We start from the raw sequence: 22,196 nt of genomic DNA, 5'->3' as shown, positions 1-22,196 counted from the left end.
GCTCCCCGTTATCCCTCAGAGGCTCAGGCCTTTGGTTTGTGCAACCCAACAGCTGGCTCTTTTTTAAATTCCAGTGGAGATTTCTTTTATGTGGGTAAAAACGGCTGGGACAAGTCCTAGGAAGACACAGGAGGGAAAATATTTTCTTTCTTTCCGGAGTTATTTTTTCACTCTCTCTGTTTTCCTTTCTCTCCTTCCATTGCCATCTCGCGGCTCTCTAAATTCATGGGAGCTCTTCCTCAAGGTGAAATGAAGGCTCCGGGCAGCGTTTGGTGGTGCCGGCAAGGAGGGGGCCGGGGGGGTCAGGGAGGGTGAAGCAGGGAGGGGGCAGTGCAACAACGCGGCCTGATCTAGTGATTAAACAAAGGGATTCAGCCAACATGTGTAAAATTAAGTGATCAAGAGTTGATTACAGAGTGCATTGATTGTGTACTGATGGATTAAACAGAGTCGTGCTTGGGATGCGATTTTCCGAGCCGGGCGCAGAGAGTGCGGGCAATCGACATGTTGGCCAGAAGGACCCGCTTCTCCCAAGCCCTGGCTTTTATACATTCTCCGGATAAATCTGCAGAGAGGCCCATGGAATTATAATCGATTATCCATTTCTCAAAGTCACTTAAGGGCCCTGAGCTACAAGCTAAAGTGCCGGTGCTGCGAAGAGGCATTGGGTATGCGCCGGCATGTGCAGGTGCTGGCGCGAGGGGAAAATGTGGCAATGACCCTGCGTGCTGCAAGCTGATGAATCTATTTTCTTGTAGGAAATAGTTTTGACAGTTCAATATCTGTGTTTTCGATATGTGCCCCACACACCCCCGAGGGAGGAGAGGAGAGGAGAGGAGCAGGAAAGTGGGGGGAGGCAGTGGGTGGGAGGCAGGGAAAGACTCTGCCCCATCACCCCTTCAAATTATAGGCATATCAGTATATCACCAACTTAACAGGCTGCCCTCCAAGTCAAGGGCATGGGAGCTGCGTGGCTGCCTGCGCGCATGCGCGGCGGGGACAGGATGGGCCTGGTGTTAAAGGAGCTGGAGCCTTGCACTGGGTGGCTCACCGGGCTGCACGGGATGCCCACAGCAAGCCCCCTGCCCGGCCGGTGGTGGGATGGTCCCCAGGCTCTTGTTTCACCACCAAACAGTGAAGACAGTGTCCCATTTCCAGGCTGTTCCTATCTCTCAGGACGCACCCAGTTGGTTCACCAAGCGAGCCCAAGGCAGGGAGGAAAAAGCCACTCCAGTGCTCCAGCAGCCCCGTGCAGGGCTGTCGCTCCCTCTCAGGACTGTGCCCTGGTTCCCAGGAGGTAGGAAGCAACCAAAGCATGGAGTGGACCCCAGACAGCTCTGGGGACAGCGAGCCCCAGCTCTCGTGTGGGCTCACAGCCAGACACTGGGACGTCTCTGTTAAACTCCCACCTTCTCTTCTAGTTGCCACTGTGGTTATTTTTTGGCAACTGAAGAAGGTATTTTGTTCCAGGTCTTTCCACCCCAAGGATTCACATGGAGCACAGAGAATGAAGGCACGCTTTGGTGGTGCAGCCGAGCAGCTCCTCCCCTCCACCTCATCCCATCCGGCCAGCAGCTATCCCAGCTCAGTGGGCCAGTGGAGCAAGGGACAAAAAGTGACCTTGTAGCAGCAAACAAGGCCAGAGGCCCTGGATGCTCGGCACAGTCCTAGGCACTGCTGAGGAGGAGGAGAGGAGGCAACAGTGGGAGGCAGAGCTGTTCTCCGTACTCCGGCCCAGCTGTGGCTGTGCACCATGGCGCAGCAAGCAAGAGAGCTCGGGAGTCTCCCAACTGCTGGAAAGCGTGCTGGGACCCAGTGTCTCATTTCACAAGCTCCTCTGAGAAAGGACTGGCAGACGGGCACAGGYACTCAGCTGGGCACCATGCTCCCAKGGAGGAAATGTTTTGCCTCCTCTCCTCAGTCCCACCACCCAGGCAGCTGGCCCCCCATTTCAGATGTGCAGTGTGGTCCTGGGACTGCCCTGTGTTTTGTGCTGTGAGCAGACCTGACCTGGCTATCCAGCCGGTGCTGCGAGCCAGAGGACCATGAGTTACCTGCATGGCCCCTGGGTCCCACCAGCTCCGGGTGGTTTGCCCTGCAGCCCCGTGTTCAGACCCCGGCTGCAGCTTGGCTGCCTGACCGGACAAGCCCCACGGGACGAGGGCAGCCCAAGGACGCGGCAGGAGGGGGAGCCGCTCTGCGCCCAGGCAGTGCCGCAGGCTGGAGGGTCGGAACTGCAGGACGTACCCAGAGCACCCCTGCCCTGCCACCTCTGCCAAAGCCAAAGACCCCACTGATGCCAGGGAGAGCCAGCCGCTCCCTGGGACTTGTGTCTTTTGGAGATGAGGCAGCAGGTTGGAGGAGGCTCCAGTTTCCCTGCTAAGGCAGAGGCTGGTAGCAGGAAAGTCCGATTCTGTGTCCCTGAGCTTGTCCAGACTTACACCAACACCAGGCAGGGAATCTGGAGTGGGAAGAAGGGATCTGTCCCTGTTTGTGTTCCCTGTTGTCCTTCTGGTTTGGTCCATCTCCAGCGTCGCGCAGACTCCGTGGCAGATCACAGATCTGTACCAGGTGCCCCAGGTGACCTCCGTGGCCCGGTGTCGCGTGCCACCGGCACGGGCGTGCGTGCAAGGCAATAGCTAGAGAAGAGGGCAAGAAGGATGCGAGCGCAGCCCCTTGGGTTGCCACCACTTTCTTCCTTCCTCGTAAAGCCAGGGCAGGTGTTTCAGACTTGCTCTGCTAAGACGCGTCTCGTGTTGAGCCTGGAAACAGCACTGCGGGGAGACGGGGCCACGGCCTGTCCCAGCTCCGCTCTCCTCGCCCTCTCTTCCTTTCGGGGCTCCGTCACACTCTCCCTTTCCAGCTCTCGGCGGCCTGCGTTCCTCTCATCGAGAATTCATTGTCTTGTCAGCCTCTAGTTAGCCGGCATGCGTGCGAATCATAAATTACCCCGCCCGGGCCTCTGCTATGCTTCAGCACAGACAAAAAAATTGCACTCCATCACCGTGTCTCCCGGCTTTTAGTGGTATTGATCAATGCTGCTCCCTTCCCGCCCCCCCCCCCTTTTCATTTTAACCGAGCCGGTTAAGTGCAGTATCTTATTTTGTGCTGGGACAAATGAAAAGAATATTAGCAAGGGCTGAAATATATCTCTTTTTTATCTCTCTGCTACTTTTTTATTGAATCTTTCTGAGTAGGTGGCTTTCCGCAGGATGACAGCCTCATGACAGGCTCCTCATTAGAGCTGAGACAGTAATTGTGATGCATTTCCCTGCGCGGCCTTTTCACTTCTCCCCCCCCCTCCTTCCTTTCCTCCTCTCTCCTTTTCCCCTGATTTGTAAAGTGATTGGATGTACAGACTCACTCAGTTTCTTAAATTATTGCCCAGCTCAATCCATCTTCCTCTATTCTGCGATGGGCAGCCATGAGCTCCGCAGATTGAGAGCCGGGGCTGGGAGTCGCAGGAGGTGGGTTTTGGCCGCTCGGAGGGGTTTCTTGCGTTTTCCCCGGAGCCGGGGTGCCAGCTGCCATTAGAAACGTGGTGCCAGATGAGACAGGACGGAGCCGCACGGGCATTGCCTCTCTGCCAAAGACCGACACTTGAAACAGCCTCCGAGGAGCCCAGGTTGTTACTTGAACGTGCATTTTTTGCTGGGCGCCCCATGGGATCACCTCAGACTGGATCCCCAGCTGGTTTCAGATGCGCGGCAGCAGCACCGCATGACTTTACACCAGTTGAAAAGCTGGGCCCTCCGGTCTCCAGCTCACCTGGAGAGGCAGCTGCAAGAGCAGCTCATTCCTTTGGAAGAAAATCAATATTTTAGCAAGCTTTTCCGCCTTAGATCCATCTGTAGTTCTTTTGCCTCAGGAGAAATAGGTACATTTGCCATGCCGGTCAGCAGCCCGAGCACTTTACCGCGGAAGCAGCGCTCTGGGTAAGGCCCTGCGCCGGGACACCGGGGGCCAAGTTCAGCTCTTTGCTGCACCCCAGTTTGCTCGTGTGGTTGTAGGAAGTTGCTCGGTCCTTCTGTGCCTCTCTTCCCCCTGCTATATAAAACAGGCCGTCACCCACCCCGATCTCTTCTCTCTTAGATGCAAGGCGGGAATCGCCCCATGCTGTGCTCTTGCTTGTGCAGTGTCAAACACAATCTGAGTCCAGCTTCTGCCGGTGCCCTGCGGCAGCTTTGCTCTGTAATAAAAGAGCAGAGAAGTGCCTCCTCAAAAGCCTTTTTGTACATGAAAAGCCACTTCTCAGGACCCCGGCTCCCTTCGTCGCATACACAGACCTCCAAAATACACATGCGGCTCAGCCTCAGTCGCTCCAGAAAAGGGCAGGTCCACTCTGTGCAGGGTCCCTTCCCCGGCGATCTGAATGCACTCACTGCGCTGTACGGTGTTTGCAGAATTAGGTCGTACTACGGATCCAGTTACAGCAGCACGTGGATCTGGAGTCACCTCTCTGCCCGGCACTGTCCCCAGGGCCACAGCCTTGTGCAAAGCTGTGCAGGAGGGGCCGGCCCCGGGCGCCCGGCCCCTTGCAGGCAGTGTGCCGGCGCAGCGTGCCTGCACAGCGTGCAAACCGGCACCGAGCCCTGGTCTGTGTGCCGCGTGCCCAGGCAGGAGCCCCAGGGGTGGCAGCCCGTGCTGCAAGGAGCGGGCAGGATCCTGACTCCAACCCACCCGCTGTGCAGACAGCCAGCGGGCAGGTACCTTTTCTGTTGCGCCTGCGAGAAAGGTGGTTTGTGAGAGCAAAGTCCCAGGCGTCAGACAGAAGCACCACCCTAATGACGGACCAGGACCCTGGCCCTCAGCAAAACCAGCTGGAGCCAAGAAGACTCCCCAGCAGGCACAATCAGAGCACGGCACCGGAAGCACACCAATAAATAACCTTGCGTGGTCCAGATCCACGCACAGGGAGACAGAACAGCAAAGAGCAACGTTATTCGTGCTCTCTAACTTTATTACTGAACAGTTTTTGCTTCTTGAAGTCGCTCTGCTGTTATTCCTGGGTACTCTGCGCTGACACTTGAGCCATCTCCCCTTCAATCGCCCCGCTACTCTCATCCTCCCCCAGCGCCGGTGCAGCCCCTTCGCTGCCACTTACTGTCAGGGGGTTGCGAGCTGCCGCGCAGTCCTCTTTGGATGCGGCGGGGGCTCACGGGGAGAAGAGCTAGCATTTGGCTATTTCCAAGCTAATATGGGGCTTTCTTTGAATTATTGTTTCTTGAGCTGGAAGGAAAGGAGGCTTGTCACACGAGATATCTGCTATCAGTACACAAATAACAGCAGGCCCATCATCAAATGGAAAATAATCGCCGCGGAAACCGAGTTGAGGGGGAGCCAGGAGGGATTATTACAGGCGCTGGCAGTGGTGATGCTGTCAAGGAGCCTGTGTCAGCACTTCCATTACCACCCACCTGGTTTCGGAGCAGCCCGAGAAGCACAGCTCGGGGCCGCAGGACCCCAGCATGGGGTCATTTCTATTCAAAAGAGTTTCAGATCAGCTGGCTTTGATTGGTTTTAAATGATGGAGTGTTTAAAAGAGAGAGAGAGAAAATAGGAGGATGAAATGGAGGGAGGCATCTCAGGGGAAGGGGAGTTCTGTACTCAGACAAGTGGAAAACTGCTTGAGATGCTGGAAAATTAAGAGTTGAGAGAGAAGTGCTTGTCCTCCCAGGGGCAAGGTGAAGAAAGGGAGAGTTTCAGATGGCCATGAGGAAGGACAGGGTGGTGAGAAGATGCCCTCCAATTATCTGCCCCAGGAAGGGCCTTTAGGACAAAGCAAGAAGGTCCCCAATAAATGTTCAGCAGGGAATATCCCTCCATGAGTGTTTCCTACCTGACGCCCACCTGCGGATGCCACCTGGGCAGCCCTCGTGTGCCTGGGGAGGCACCTGGAGGGATGCACTGGCTGCCCAATAAGCTGACAGCACAACAGAGCAAATAATAGAATTATAAACAATTTATTCCATTAATTTGGCAACTTGCTGAGCTCCTGAGTTGAACCAACCCTCACATCTTATAAACTTTGCATATTCAGAGTGACTTGGGAGTGTTGTATACTCTGTGCTTGTGTGCTGTTGTGGCAGTTGGCTGGCTGGGTCTGTGTTTTTCCAGTTAAATGCTCTCCAAAACAGAATTTCCCATTTTGTTGGCAGCAGGCATTCAAGGGGTTTGCTTCAGTGTAGCCTTCCTTGGTATCTGGGCTCGTAATGCACATCCATATCAGCTAGCTCAGAAACTCAAGGGGATGAAACCAGTTGGAGGGAAATCGTTAAAGGAGCTAACGAGTCGCCCCAGGAAAGAGGTTGCTGTCTTTGTGCAACGGTTCCTAACGAGTCCTTGCCAGGCTCTGAACTTGCCGCTGCGCTTGTGGTAGGATCTCGCACCATTGCCTGTCGCCGGGTGGCCGAGCACCTCCAAGGCGGTCCCCTGGGGATAACGAAGCTGCTGCTGGGCCCTTCTTTTGGCTTGGGACATCAACCACTTTGCTTGGGATGTATTACGGGGGTGTGGAGGAGGGTGGATGCTGATGTTGTGAGTGTTCCCCGATATCTCAGCCCAGCTCCAAGCCTGGAGTCCAGGTCCTGTTTCCGTTCACTTTGAAGTGAATCAAGCTGACTGAGAGGAGTCAGTAGAATTACGTTGGTTTCATACCAGTGTAAACGAGACCAGGATCTGGCCCGTGATCTCCAGCGGGGACAGAAGGGTTCAACTGAATCCCCACCAGGGCTGGGATCCGTTTGCAGGCTCCCTCCAAAGGAGCCAGCAGAAAAATTCCACTGCGCAGGGGTGCGTTTGTGTCTCAGGCGCTCGGCTTTCAGAGCAGGAAATATTCAGTTTCAACACTTCAAGTTAAACATTTCCTCGGAGCCCGTGAGACCAGGCAAACAGCGGGAGCACCGAGGCTCTGCCTTTTCATCTCTCTGGCACTGGCGAGCAGGGGGTCGGCAGCGGGGGGAGCATGGCCAAGCCGCGGAGGGTAAACACTGGAGCTGAGCCTGCGGAGTAACTGGAGAGCGAAGGGGAGAGAGAGGGGCAAGGAAAACAAAAACACAGCTGCCAAAAAACAAAAGCCTGAAAAGAGCCATTCAGGGGCTTCCAGGAGCAGGTTTGGCGCAGGGCATGGAGGAGGAACGGGGAGCACTTGCTGCCGTGGCAGGCACGGGTCCAGCCTGCGCGGGGATTTGGCCCCGTCGTTTTACCCCGAGCGAATGCCCTCTGCTCCGTCGAGCGGGGTAAGCACCCACCGGCAGCGTGCTGCAGCACACACCGCCCTGCACACTGCAGCATCCTTTGCTTTTCACGAGTACCAGGATGCTCCCACTCCAGAGAGGAGAGGCGGGATGTACATGTCTCTACCACGGCTTTCACAAGTGAAACCTTAGTGCACGGGATTCCTGGCTTCTCCCCCGCTGCAACCCAGCATCACATGCCACGCAGCTGGGTACCGCCGCACGGGGTGTCACACCGGCGCGTGGATGTGTGTTGGGCCCCCGGGACATGCTGTGGACACGGTCGCAGCTGATCTGGGGAGACGCATCCAGCCGGCAGCCTCCACGGCACTGCGGGCGGGCGGCGAATTTTGCGGACCTGGGGAGGCTTGCGTAGGTGTCCTGCTGCAATCAGAAACGGTCCCCTCCCTGCTGCCTGTCACTGCCACTTATCCCAGCCCCTGCGAAAGCGAGGTTGTCAGCCCCTTGGGCCAGGAGCCGGGGCTCCTTCTGTCTCCTGCTTTGAAGTGCTACTGTGGCAATCTGTACGTCAGGGACTTGGCTGCGTGTCCAGGGCCCTGGTCTCCTGCCCCGGTTGAAGCCCTTGCTTTTGCACAGCACCAGGCGCCCGTGCTCACTGGAGCAGGGGGATCTGTCCCCGCTGTCACAGCCCCTTCTGAGCGGATGCAGCGTGACAGCTGTCACATCCTTCCTTGACATGAATTCATTACAATATCGTTAGCGTAGCTGGTGGTTAAGGCCCTTGCTGCTCATTTCTCCTGCTGGCCTGGGCTGGGGTTGGGAATGGCCAGGGAAGGCAGCAAGGGCCTTTCCCACGGCCTGAGATCCCTCCCGATTCCCCGGGACATTCAGATACAAAGTCGCCTCTGCTTAGGAGCATGCATCCCATCGAAGAGTCCCGAAGAACAAGCAGGGAGTGAGGGCCTGGGCACGCAGGAGGTTAAAAAGACCACCAGCCCAGTGCAGCTGAGCTGGTCCCCAGGCATGACACCAGCTCCGCGTGCTGGGACGTCCCAGGAGGGCTCAGCTCTGGCTAGTGCGGGCTGCCTGCTCCGAGGCCGCCCGTCCCAGCGGAGGCGCTGTGGTCCGGGAGTCCAGGGCTGCTCCGCACCTCCTCCAGCGAACGCCCCGTTCCCTGGAGACCAAAGCCCTGGGGATGTTCGGCCTCTGGATCAATCTCTGGAGATGCAGAGGGCACCCGTGGCCCGGGTGGCTGCCGGTGGCGAGCGGGGGCTGGCGGCCCCACGGCAGAGACCTGGGCTGGGAGTGGGGGCGCAGCGCGGCAGGGCGGAGGGCAGCGTGTTTACCCGTCCATCTGCGCGCCCCGCAGCGGGGATCCAGCAGGATTTCCCGTCCACTCAAAGGCTGCCTGTTTATTTTGGGAGGGAGACTCAGACAGCTCCATTGTTTTGCTGCAGAGCTGGGGTTATAAATAGCAGGTGGTAGGGGACACTCCTGGGCTATTTTGGGCCCCTGCTACACAAAAGTGGAAAAGGTCCAACAGGAAGGTGGAATTACTGAAATGCCAACCTTTCCCGCAAGGGTCAGCGGGAGCTGGTTGTTTGGGTTTGGTTTGGTTTCTGGGCATTATTTAAACATGGGGGAACGAGGAGAGAGCCCGCGCATGAGAGAGGGAGATACTCCCAGTTATGCGGGCTGCACGCTTTGTGCTCCCATCTGCCGGGAGAGGACGGGGTGGTCTGGATGGGGATGCAGGATGCCAGGATCTGTCCGTGGCTCTGCGTGGCAACTGTGGGGAGGAGCTCAAGTCCAGAGGAGAGACGGTCCGGGTGGCTGGGGTCTTCTCCGGGGTCTGCAAGTGGGAGCGCTCCTGGTGGATGGCCAAGAGGGGGAGGCAGGGGAAGCTGTCTCCGTAGCATTGACTTGCTCTGATTTGCCACTTCTGTGCCTCAGTTTCCCCCATCTCCCAGCGGGAGGCGGAAGAAAAGGCCAGCGAGTGTCCTGGAGGCAGCCCCGCTGCAGCCAGGCACGTACGCTCTGTCCTGCGCGCAGGCAAGGATGAGCCAAGGTGACTCACAAACTTATTTCAAACCCTTCCTCTCGTTAAATGCCTGCGCCAGGCGGTTATACAGTGAGCAGCAGGGACCCAGTAAAGCTGCTCACACCAATGTTTTATACTTTGAGAAGGTCTATTCCTTTAATGGGGATTCATTTAACTGGGCTCTACCATCGTTAGGAGCCATAAAATGGCACCTTTTGGCTTCTGATTGGAAGGCCACGTTGCATGGAGCCCCCTCGTATCCAGCACTGGCTGCTTTATTGTGCATTACTGCCTCTCACTCAGATTTAACCAATTTGATCCATGTCTAATACATAAATAAATAATCCAGCAGGAGGGTTCACATTAGATGACAACAGGCGGCTATAAAGCATGTTTCTCCCTGCTGGAGCCATCTGAGCCGGGCTCCGCACGCCCTCTCATGAGCAGAGCTGCTAATACAGCTGGGAGAGAGGGGCCTGGAGACCCGTGGGCCTTTCTGTTTTATTGAAACTTCAGTGTTTGCTTAGAGTTTTATTTTATGTTAAATAGATGCTGTATATTCCTTATAGAGGGGGCAATAAAGTTTCCAAGCCGGAGGAAATTGGCTGAGGAGCAGGGACCGAAACGGGGAAATCTGGCTGTGCAGGCGAAGTGGAAAGGCAGCGTTTGGGGGCTGAGGAGGGTCTGCGGCCGAGCCGACAGCCCCACGCACCCCTGCCGCCACGGAGGCCCCAAGGGCTCAGCCCAGCTCCGGAGTGGGCTCCCCACGGGCCCCCAGCGCTCGCCCATCCGTGCCAGGGGCCCAAGGGTGGGTGCAGTCCCCAAAAGTGTGAGAAGGGGAGAGAAATGGAGATATTCCAGGAGAAAATTCCCCACTTTCAGACCCCGCTGCGTTAGTCCCAGGCGGCCAGGGAGCCGGGGGCTGCTCTCGCCAGTGGAGCCTTTCATCTACCAGGTGCTCAGACCCTCTCTGCACCTGCTGCTCCGGAACAAAAACGGTTGGAAAATGTGCTATGGGACGCACTGATAAAACAGCTGGGTTCAGATCACCGGTTTGAAACGTATCCGGTCTGACGCCCATGCAGAGGCAGCCCTTCAGCCTGCGCTCCGTCGGGGGCGAGCCGGCGGTGCAAAGCCTGGCAGCTGGGCAGGAGAAACGAGGTCAAGTGAGCAGCAGCCTCTGGGGACCCACGTGGCAGGGCCGGGCGGGGGCTGCGGTCCCTCAGGCTGGGAATGGGGCACGGGATCCATCCGCAGGCCCTTTCCTCAAACTGTTGTGCCCGAACCAAACCGCCGGAGGACGGGAATCAGAGCGCGGTGTAGCTGCTGCTGCTTTCGGCTGCTGCCACTGCTGTCGCAGGGCACCTGGGCTGAGGCTACGCAGAAGCTAAAGCTTTCTCCCCTCTTTTCCTCCCCACAGGCAAAAAGAAGGCGACTTTGTTTGACAGCCAGGCTCCCATCTGCCCCATCTGCCAGGTCCTCCTTCGCCCCGGCGAGCTGCAGGAGCACATGGAGCAGGAGCTGGAGAAGCTCACGCAGCTCAACATCAGGTAAGGAGCCACCGACGGCCGGCCGGCTCCTCGGGGCAGCCCAAGCCTCCCGGCGCCTCGCCGGGCAGTGGAGGCTGTGGTGCGGCAAGAGSCCGTGTGCCCGGGGCCTCATCCAGGCCCGCTGAAGCCAATGTTCATCTCCGGCCTCCAGCAAAGAAGGGGCTGGTCTGCAGGATGACTCCGTGCTGCTGGGATCAGGGCTGGACTTTAACAGCTACTGCTCTGCAGGGGGGTTAGAAAGCCCCAGATCCACTTTCCTCCTACCCTCAACACTTTGTTCTGCTCCCCTCAGTTACCAAATTTGGGACATTTAGTACTCACCGGCAGGGCAGAAGCATTTCCCTGGCGTTCCCTGCAACAGAATGGTAGAGATGGGACAGAAATGGGACACCCGGGAAGGTGTGTTGCGGTGAGCAGCTCTGGCACTGCTCGGACATGGGCACACTCAGTATGTCGCTCCAGCAGAGAAGAGGTTAAAGCAGGTCCCACCTGAGCACATCCCATGGTGGAGCTGGCCCTTAGCAAAGCGGTGTGCTGCCCCTTCGCTGTCTTTAGTTCCCACTGCCTTCTGCTTTCCCCAGCACAGCAAAATTCTCTATTTAAAAAAAATAATAATAATTGCATTTTAACTGCTAGCAGTTATTTAGGAAATGGCTGCGGCCAAGGGTTGGCAGATCCCTGCCCCTGCCTTAATAAAACTCAGCAGCCTTGGAAAAGAGCGTGTTTATTTCAATTATTAATGAATTCCCCGGTCATTAAAAGGTGAGAAAAGAAATCAAACTGCCGACTAGAAGCTAAGTTACGTCACCAGGTGGTAGGAAAGGGAGGGAGAACGCGTGTATCTGTGTGTGTGTGCGTGTGTGTGTGCGTGTGCGTGYGTGTGTGTGTGTGGGCAAAGGGGTTCACATAGCTTTGGACAGAGGAAGCAGGATCCGTCCCAGCCTGTGCTCAGCATAGGATCTTTTTTCCTATAAAACGAGCAATAAGCATTAYAGATGGAGGGAGAAGGAGGGAACTTCAAGAAGAGAAACAGAGACAACCCCCCCCCCCCAAAATGGGTCTGAGCTCTCTCAGCTGCGGCGCCCGAGCGGCACGGGGCTGGAGCCTGCATCCCCCGCTCCTCGAACAGGGAAGCGGAGGAAGAGAGAGGGGGGAAAGAGGGAACAGCCAGCCCATTTATCCCACGCGACACCCGCTCCCCTTGCGAGTGTAATTTATGGTGTAATTTGGGCTGCATCCAACTTAATAAAGGGCCACTGCAAATTAGTGAACAGGTTTAAATGAACAGAAGCAATTAGTGCTCAGAGGAGCCCATCAAAGAAGTTGGGCCAATATCAGAGCGAAACTGAAACTGCGAGCCAGGAGCGGAGGATGGCTGGCGCGAGGCAGTGATGGGAAGGTGGCGTTTAATGGGAAAGGAGAGGAAACCCTAAATCATAAAGCGTGACAAGGGCCATTGTGGGCCAGCTGACAAATGAAAAAGAATGGCATTATTCCTTTAAATAACAGCAGCAGTTAGAGAGGAGACAGCTCTCTCCAGCTTGCCCTCGCTTCCCCGGCCCGCTCCGCTCGGCCAYGCGCGCGGCGAAGAAGAAGCAGAGGTCTTTATTAATTATTAAATAACGACTCGCTCCGTGCCGTGATAGATAACGTTCAATCTAGCCTATGGATTCAGGCAGCAGAGGCTGCTCTCTAACGCGGCAGCTCCGTGCTGGGCCGGGCTCTGGTCGCCCCGCGCGGGAGCGATCCGGGGGGCCGGCGGCGAGCGTCTCCCGGCGGTGCCCCGGCAGCACCGGCAGCGGCACRGGGTGGTGGGACGCGAGCGGGTCCGGCCCGCGGGACGCCCTGTGCGCGGGGTGGCCTCTTCTCCCGTTCCCCCACTGTTGCCGCCTGGAAGAGCTGGGAGCAAGAACACATCAACAAGGGGAGAGAGAAACTAATAATGATCTCAAATAACCCAATAAACATAAAAATAAAATGTAGGCCTATAAACGTGACGGGCACCGGCAGCCCTGGCCGCTCCCTGCCAATACCGACTCGTTACCGAAATGGCTGAGCAGCTGTTACTTATCAGCCTGATGGGGAGAAACGAACCGGGGGGCTGCTTTCCAAAGGCCCTTCTTTTATTTTTATTTTTTTTTCTAATTTAAAGAGGATGCAGCCAATCATGGCTTGTGCTGTTAAGTTTTAATAAACCTTAATGATTTGCAACGAAATCATAAATTTCCAGCGCTCGGGGTGGGGAAGGCAGGTCCCTTCGTGCCCGTTCAGCCTGCAGCCCCGGAGGCTTGGCAGGCGCCGCGGCGGGGCCGTCCACAGCATCGGGGCCGTCCGCGACCCCGGCCGCGGCAGCTCAGCCGGAGAGCTGCATAGTGAGGGGAAGCAAGCCGAGATGCTGCCGTGGGGCCGGGCAGAGAGGAGAGGGGAGGCTTTAGCCRCTGCCCCGCGGTGGGGGATTTACGGCATCGCCCGAGCGAGGAGCCGGGCATCGCTCGGAGGAAGGCGGGAGGGAAGGGGGCTGCTCCCAGTGGCCGCCGGCGCTTCCCGGGGCTGAGCCGTGAAGGGGCTGCGAGAGCCACCAAGGCTTTCCCTTGGAAAAGGGGAGCAGCGGACCGGGTCCTTCCCTTGCTCCGCCACCCTSCCAGCACATCCCTGTGCCTGCCCTTCGTGCCGGGAGGGACCGGGTCGCTCTCGCCCCGCGGCTCCTCCGCCCCGGTGGGCCGGCCGCGGCCCCACGCGCGGCTCCGCGTGGCCAGGCAAGGCTCTCTGAATGCAAATTTCATTTCTGAGCCACTGGCGCTGTTTCAAGAGCCGGCAGCCTCCGAGCCCTTCTCGGTGTTACATATGTAACAGCCTCATTGAACTTGACATGTCAAATTCAGGCCATTTGTGCAAAATCTCCCTTTAATAATACCGTTTCATTTCGYTCAAATGAGACTTGAATGCATGTAAAATGGAAAAGGATATTTAAGCGCTAACATTAGGCAGATGTCTTGCCAGAGGCCGATTGAATATATGAGATTTTGAAGTGCTTAACACGTTTTCGGTGCTCCCTCTTAGAATATGTCACCTGGCTTTCTTTTTTCTCCCCCTCCTTCCTTTTTTTTTTCACCCCTCTTTAAGTGAAGGGTATAAATTGAAAGAAAACAAAACTACAAGCCTTGGCTTTATGGGGTTTAACTCTTGCAGGGCAGGACTGTTGGTATTCCTCCCGCAGAGAGAAATTACCTTGCAGCTCACCTCGGCAGAGCCCAAGCACAAAGCAGCAGAGCGCGGGAGCCCGGTGAGCGATGGCCCCCGCTGCACTTTGCAGCAGGGGTGCTCTCCTYGCTGTATGTGTACAGCTCCGAGGGCAAAGGTGCCGATCCCCAGCTGAGCCGCCAAGTGCCAAAATAAGAAATAATAATAGCGACCCTCTCTGTACACCTATGCCCTGTGCCCCCAACCAGCCCGGTCCCTGCAGAATACATGAATATTCTCCGGCTCATGTACATTAAGCTTATCTATGCACTAGATGCAGGTCTCCTAACCTCACGCAATTTATATTTACCCGCTTTATACCTCATCCGTATTAAAGGCTTGCAATAAAGCACACTGAAATGTGAGGCTCTTTCTGGAGATGTCAATGGCCCCTGGCCCCAGCTCACCGCGCTTCAACTACCAACGCGTCTGCCGAGCCGGGGCCAGCGGGGAGCAGCAGGCAGGTAGATCATTAGAGCTGGCGAGAGCAGCGCCCGTAGGTGTCCCTCAGGGCAGACACACACCGGCACATGTGCGCGTGCGAATGTATCACTGCGTATGTCACTGCAGGTAAATATTATGAGCAGAGCCGGTGGTGCTCGAAGGTTAAGTTTGGCCAGGGCTTTCCTTTGAAAGCTCCTGTTCTCAGCTGCTTATAATGCTGCCGTCCTTAACCCTGCTGCACTTCCCCGCTTGGGTGTCTGCCTCCGACTGCAGTTTCATCTATGATGGATTGACCATTTCTGAAAACTGTGCTGAGGAAAAATGCGCTTTGTGTTGTGCGATGTCACATCCACCTTACAGCCAGTCTGTTGAGGAGCACACACCTTTTGGAAACATGTCTGATACCTGGCCAAATTCTTTTCCAAGGACAGGAAAGAAGGCAGTAGGAGCTGAAGAAGGTGAACAGAGGAAGGAATGAGGGCAAGAGCAAAAGCAAGACAGGGACAGGAGCCAGGGGGATGTGCTAGCAGTGAAGGACAAGCGAAACGGCAGGTTGAGGGAGAAGGTGAGGAAGAGATCCTGGAAGGGGCAGGGCTCTACTGAGAGGTAATAGCAGGATCTGCCTCCCGAATCCTGGGGTTTCAGAGGCACAAGAGTCCTCGGCTGTCAGGAGAGCAGCGAAATGGCTTGGCAATGCGTTTGCCCCTCCAAAGGACCATAGGGTCTCTGAGAGCTAGCTCAGGAGATTCCAAGCTGTCTGTGGAGCCCGCCTGTGCTGACGGTTGTCAGTCTGTCCATGGTGCTTTCTGAGCCCCCAGGTGGAGTTTGGGGGGAAAAGGAATTTATTGGCCGTTTAAAAAATCTTAGGAAATCACATTACAAATATTACAGTTGCTGAGTCAAGCACTTGAAGGAAAATGTGCTTTTGGATGCAGTTTGTCTAACAACATGATCCTCTGTTCCTGAAAATGCAGTGCTCTTTTTAAAAATGTATTTGGCAGGGGATATTTTTATTTCCCTGTATGCTAGAGGATTCTTCCTTGCATTACCAGCAGCAAACCTATGCTTCAGAGCTGTGATTTCACTTCCCCAAAAGGATCGTGTGTGTCATTATAGCGGGGAATGGTCCAGTGGGTGGAGCGGTGAGTTGGACCATGTCAACTCTGTTGCTGCTTTTGCAGCTGAAGGACCATCTCAGCTCCGATGGGGCTACCTACGCTCTTTCCCCTTGCTTTGGGGGTTTGTAAGCGTAGCAGATGTAGCCAGCGATATCCTCGTGCTGTGTTGTACTGTTAGCTGTGTCTGTACGACAGCATCCTGGAGCTCAGCATGTCCATGTGGACACATGTCCAATGGACGTGGCCAGATGAGCGAAGGGGAGACGATACTGCCCTCACCGTGCCCCGTGGCTGTGCAAACCCTCCCCTTCTCCACTTTCCTTCCTGTCTTTCCTCCATCCTGAATCCTGACCTTCTCTGAGCATACCCATGTTTTGAAGCCCATGCCCACCTCCTCGTCCCCGTTAGCTGTTCCCAGCCTGAGTGAGCGGTCTCATTGCTCCTTGCCACCATGCCAAGAGCAGGGAGATGCCACTGTGTGCCTGGCGTCTCAGGAGTTACACCAGAGGTGCATCAGGGAATAATTTATCTTCTGATTCTTTGATTATGAAGCATTTCCTTGAACACAGAGGGCACCAGAGTCTCCTGCCTTGATGCAAATGGAAAGTGCTCCAGGCTGTTTTCCGGTGACCTCAGAGATGCCATCAGGAAGAGGAAGCCAAATGCTGTCAGGGAAAGGAGGGCAGAGCAGGACGCAGTGGGAACGCCTATTTCAAAGCAGGTGAAATGCCCAGGCAGGGGTTGAGTTTGGCTGTCAGAGCCAGCCTTGATTCTTGTCAGAGGAAAAGAGCCCGCCAAGGGCCCGCGGTGGCTCCAGCTCCTCTAGCAGCTCTCAGTGCATCTCTGCCCAGGYTTAAATCTTCTTTCATCATCCCGCTGAAGCTTTCTCTCCCTCGTTTGCACATGTGCTCTCTTCCTCTCGCTCTTCTTAATCATCCCTCCATTGGCAGCCAGGGTGGAAGCAGAAAGTGCTCCCTCGGTTGCTGGCACTGCGCTGAGCATCCTCATCCTGCCGGGAGAGGACTTTATCTCCCGGTTTCTTTATGCAGATGGGCACGCTGGTGKCTCTCCTCGGGGAGCAGAGGGAGCTCTAGGCCCAATGGCATAAGGAATAAGCAGATGTCTGGCAATACAGTTTCGAAATTGCTTCATCTCAAAGGGATCTGCTAAGTATCGAGTTACTCCAAAAGGCCCTTGGAAGAGACCTTCTCGGGGCTGGAGCGGGTGGCTGGTCTGGAGAGGGTGGGGTGGCCGTGCTGCCAGGCTCGGCAGGATAAATAGAGTGTGTAAAACCCAAATTAGCTCTGTTGTCATGTGTCACATCAGGGTCACAGCTCTCGCCTCAGGTCTCCTCGATTTATGCCTGGGGACTTTAACACGACAGCCAGGCACTTCCCCAGGCTTCTTGTGCCGTGAACAGTGTAAGTCCRTGAGCCTCTGAGTGAGTGAGATTAGAGACGCCTTTGAGCGAGAGGGTTTTTTCCTCGAAGCTCCATTGAAGTACATGCTAATTCCCTTCCTTAAAGGCAGCAGATATCTGGGAGTGCTCCAGAGAGGGCAAGGAGTCCTAGCCAACAAGTGAGGTTGCAACCAGGAAAAAGCAGGCATCGAAACCACATGGCAGCTCTGTCCTGCTCCTGAACTTCCTTCTGTCATTCTTCTTCCCTCTTCTTTTCCACCTTCTTCTTTTTCATGATTTCTTCCCTTCCTCTCCCTCTTCTTCCCCCTCCCTCTCCCCCCCCCCAGTATCAAGGCGACATCTCCAAGCCAAGTACTTTTAATTTCACCCGTGGCCCTTGCTGACACGGTGGATATGCACAGCAAGTTAAATTCCCGCCTGATCAATAAAGCAGAAGCAGTGTGTCCGACTGGTCGATATTTTTTTATCTGTCTTCAGCCCAGTCCTGCTGATGACAGCCCCCTGCGCTTCAGCAAAGGCACTCAAGGGCATCGGGCTTTGGCAACACAGCTCTTTTTTTTATTTAAATTAAAAAAACCCAGATGCCTACAAAAAAAAAAAGTTCACAGAGTTTGGCCTTTGCTTAATAACATTTTATGATTTATCTTAATTTTTAATTGAAAAAAATTTGCGAATTAATTGATTTCTGGGACTTGCCAATTAACATTGTAATTGGGTGCATGATAAATTTCGAGGGAGCATCATTTTTCTCCCTCTCCCCCTTGTCACCGAGGAGGGGAATCGCGAGGGCAGCCGCTTCCTCCCCATACACCCCCCTCTCCTTCCCCGGGTGCCGCTGCCCTCCTCCCCCCTTGCTACTGTATCTTAAAGAAGGAACAAGAAAGCTAATAAAGTCATGTTATTAGAGTCTCGCCAGAGGTGACCCCTCCAGGCATAAATCCGCTTCTGGGAGATCGTGGGGACAGGTACTATTAAGTGCCTGACAGTACTTTGCGCTGGCGGGACCGGGTACCCTCCCCCTGCGCATCCTCCCCCCCGGCCGCAGCGGCGCTGAGCTTTCGCGGCTTCCCCAAGCGCTGTCGATCCCATCACTCACCCGAGCAACTCGTGACACGTGTGCCTCTGCCCTCCCGCTAGCCCGTGCTTGCGGCTGCGCGCTCTCCCCGTCCTGCACCCGCAGCGGCGCCGGCGCCCGACCACCCGCAGCCCAGCCGCTCCACGATAGCCCCGCTGTGCCGGGACCTCGCCGGGGGTCCGGGGCGCGGGTGCCGCCACGGCCGCTTCCCGCGGTGCCTGCCTGCGCTTTGCCCTGCGGCGAAGGTCCCCCGGCTAAAGCCACGCAGCCAGGCCGGGGCCGGCATTGGGGAACGCCACTTCCCGCTGGGGGCTGGAGCGCTGACGGGGTTGCTTGCATCCGGCTCGGCGCAGGATCGGCCCCGAGCCCCCGGGAGCAGGTCCTGCCCCGGCGGCAGCAGCAGTTCCCGGAGCTGCTCAGCTTGGGAGCCCAGCGCAGGGGTCCTGGGCGTCGGGATGCAGGGCACCTCTGGGTGCACCTCCGGGTGCGTGGGAAAGGGCTTCGCCTTACGCTGTCCCAGCCTGACTCCTTCCAGATTTAACTTAAACGCACAGCCTGGCACTGGAGAAACCCACCTGGAAGTGTCCGCTTCTTGGTGACCCTTGAGCAGGGCGCAGGGCCATGAAGAGGTAAATAACAGGGTCGCTTCCCCACGTGTGTGAAGAGAAGTAGACAAAGTGGCTATTGCCAAAGCGAGGAGCAAGGAAACTCCGTTTTCCCGGAGAGGAGAGGGAACCGGCCACACGCTGGAGGAGATTGAGATGCAGTGGATGGAGGGTGGAAATCTCAAGTAAAATAAACAGTGCCTTGTATCTATAGAGCTTCCCCCACCAACTTCACGTGCCTGGTATAAATCATTTTGTCGCCTGCTGAAATGCAGCTGGCTCTGGGGCGAAGCAGGCTGCCCCGTTCCCTCTCCACGGGCTCGGATGGGGCTCCGCTGTGCCGCCCGGCAGCCCCCGCGCAGGATTTGTCCCCCCRAGCCCGGGGATGTCCCGCATGCCCCCGTGACGCACAGGCGTGTGTACGGAGGCGAAGGCCGCCTGCCCGGGCCAGGGGCCCCACCCTTGCCCTGGCTCAGCTGTGGCTTTCCCGACGRGCCGGGACGCCGGAGCGCCTCGGAGCAGTCCAGGGCTGCGCCTGCTGGTGTCACCGGCGGGCAGCGGTGGGGGAAAGGAGGGTAATTTATGAGGAGAGGAGTCTGTTTATTATCTAGCAAATGTGGTGCTGCTGATACTGTGGATTTATCCTCTTTCATCCCCCTCTGATTTGTGTCCCTGCCCCTCGCTGTGGCAGATTAATCATGGACAGAAAGGGAAGCGAGCACCCTCCAGCTTCCTCCCACGTGCTCGGAGGGTGGCAATAGCRGCAGCCCCGGGCCCTTTCTCCGCTGCTGCTCCAGTGGAGAGAGCGTACGAAATACAGCTGCCCGCCCCGCTTGAAGGTGCCCCGTTCGTCTCTTCCCCTCGCAAACTYGGACCCCAAGCGGAGCAAGTCACCCACCAGCTGGCTGCTGCCCATGGTCTGTGGATGAGAGTATTTCTCATGGGTCAGAGTTTTGGGGGTAGCACAGCGGGCAAGGAAATTTGTGCATGTCCTCACTCATGTAGTGCCCTTGCAGTGCCGTGAACACTCCTTGACGTGCCTTCAGCTTCCTGATACCCAAAACCGATTCACTAGCTCCAGGGCATGGGTTTGTAGCTAACGTGTTGGGCTGGGGTTTGGGACCTCGGAGGTCAAGGCTTTCCTCTGCTGCTGACTCCCCTTGCAGCCTTGGGCATGCTGGGCTGGCTGCGTGCCTCACTTTTCCATCTGTGAAATGGGGCTAGGGAGAAATCCTGTAGAGAGAGGAAGGCATCGGAGCCTCTGCTGGGAGGCGGAGCAGCGGCAGCCCTGCRTAAAGCACTGCTGCATGGAGAAACCCAGCATTTGGAAGGGATGCATGAAGAAAAGAGGGGTGAGAAATAAATCTTCGGTCAGTTATTTTCCCTTAAGCAACGCATGCCTTCTGTGGAGCCTTTTCTGAACTGCCATGTGAGCTGCGAATAATTAAACAGTCATTACCGCCGCGGTAGCAAAGAGCCCCCCAGATCAATCTAATACATGACCTTTCCCTCCGACTTTTTATTTTTCCAACCACCTCCTTTGCAAACAGTGGGAAAGAAATGAGATGTCCCTCCTACCCAAGCCTCCTGCTTTGCCCCCCACACATGAACCATCATATCCTCAGCCAGACCCTGCAGCAGCCCATCGGCTCCCCGAGCAGAGGCTCCTTGCGAAGGCACAGGTCCACCACCCCGTGCTCTGCCCCAGGTCACCCTGGGATGGATAAAAGGAGAGTTCAGCAGGGAAGGAAGAGCTGCGGGTGTCAACGTGACAGAGCAAATGGGGGATTTTACTGTGGTCAGGTCACTCACTCGCAGCGGTTTATGATCCTGCTGCATCTCTACCGCAGCTTCATTTATTTCGGGGAGCAGGGAGGTGGGCAGCTGCCCTGTGGGGTCAGGCTTGCCACCGCTGCCCGCACGTTGGCTACTGAGGTCTCACAGATATTGGCTGGGCGAGCATTTGGGAGACGCAGGTGGGACTGTAGGTGCAGAGCATTTCTAGGCCTGGCTCCAGGGCCTTTGGCAATTCTCGCTGTCACCCGGTCCCTTTCCCCATCGGCTGCAGAAGGTCTCTTAACCGGAGTGGGGAGCAGGTGCCGTTAGAAGAGCCATGGCAGGTTAAAAATCACAGCATGCTTTCCCTGACAGTATAGATCATGTTCGGCAGCTCCAGGGAGCTGTCACCTGCGGCTAGGTGAGGATTTGGCCCCATGTAGTTTAAAAAGMAAATAATCAAACTCTCATTTCCTTATTTAGGTTTCAAGTGACACTTCCACTTATTTAAACTGGCGTTCACAAAAATCCAATTCCCTCTCTAYCCTGCTACTGCTTATTTACTCCTGGTGTTTCCTTCCGCGCCGCTCTGCAGGCTGCCCGGTCCGTCCCRCCGCGCAGGCTGCTCCATCGCTGCCGGTGCTCCTGCCCTGCGGCCRAGCACGAGCCGCGCGTCCTGCAGCTAAAAACAAATTGTTTCCACTGGATATTCTTACGGAAAAATATCAGCTGGCTGCAGCTCGTAGCTACCTCTCAGCTTCGCAGGATCTCACGCGGGAGCTGAACGCGCTCAGGCTGGTGCCTGTCAATCCGAAGGGCGGATGAGATTGTTTCATGAAAGAGTCGCAGAGCTGAAAAGCACCACCTGCGTGGCAGTGGCAGCCGTGGGTGTTGTCAGCCCTCTTACCACCTCTTTAAACCTCTTCTCGCTGCAATGTCATTAAGGGATGAGCACAAACAACTGTAACTACCCGAGCTCAAGGAACTTCTTCTCTTGCAGTAGTTATTAATTACGTGTTAGGAGTGGTGCCGGGGGTCCAGCTGCTGTGCCAGGTCCCGAGCTCAGCCCTTCCTTGACAGATGCTCCTCATAAGCCCTAACCTGCTTTGGGTGGGGGCTCTTTGGAGAGCTCATTTGAACGTGCTCGACGAGGGCCAGCAGCTGCAGGATCTGGTGGCTGGAGCGGGCTGAAGCACAGCGTGGGGCGGCTTCTGGCCGTGCTGTGGCTTCTCTGAGGCTTCGGGCAGGTTCTGTCACTGCTCTGGGCCTTCATTTCCCCTCCTGAGCACGTCCCTCTCTGTTGCCTTATGTTAGCAAACATTCAGGCTGTAGCTACGATTGCAACAGGGTTTTCTAAGCCTTGTTCCCAGGCACTGTCAGGCAGCATGTGCAGTGCCACGCGCGGAGGGAAGGAAAGCTGGCCGCTGTTTTCCTGGGGTGGCAGCCTCATGCTGCGCCTTCTGGCTGAGCTGGGAATTGAACCCACAGTTTCCCAGTCGGGGCTCTTTCTTGCATGTGTTGCTTAAATCTCGCTTGCCCCCAGCCCGCTGTTCCCACCCAGAGCGATGCTGCTGGTCCCCAGCTCCGGCCGGGGGGACAAGCTGTTCCTTCCCGAAGGTCTCCAGCACTGCTCCAGGGACCAAAACTTTGCACTTTTCACCATTTCCAGAGGGCAACCAACAAAACCCTGGAACCGAAGCCCCTTCCTGTTAGACTCGTCATACCCCTATG

The 22,196-nt window shown here is 56.2% G+C and overlaps 1 protein-coding gene across 3 annotated transcripts in view; it reads left to right on the top strand.

The window, feature by feature from the left end:
* The window catches only part of RNF220 (ring finger protein 220), a 240,782-nt gene that overhangs the window by 137,905 nt on the left and 80,681 nt on the right, over nt 1-22,196 (top strand). For all 3 annotated transcript variants that reach the window (XM_026086715.1, XM_026086714.1, XM_026086712.1), the window contains one exon: nt 10,658-10,787. In XM_026086715.1, coding sequence (XP_025942500.1) covers nt 10,658-10,787 — 130 coding nt within the window. The remainder of the gene's footprint in view (nt 1-10,657; nt 10,788-22,196) is intronic.

This window comes from Apteryx rowi, unplaced genomic scaffold (assembly GCF_003343035.1).
Source record: "Apteryx rowi isolate R43461 unplaced genomic scaffold, aptRow1 scaffold_7, whole genome shotgun sequence".
Taxonomy (NCBI): Eukaryota; Metazoa; Chordata; class Aves; order Apterygiformes; family Apterygidae; genus Apteryx; species Apteryx rowi.
The sequence above is the reverse complement of the archived record's forward strand: the minus strand, read 5'-3'. Positions and strand labels throughout refer to the sequence as shown.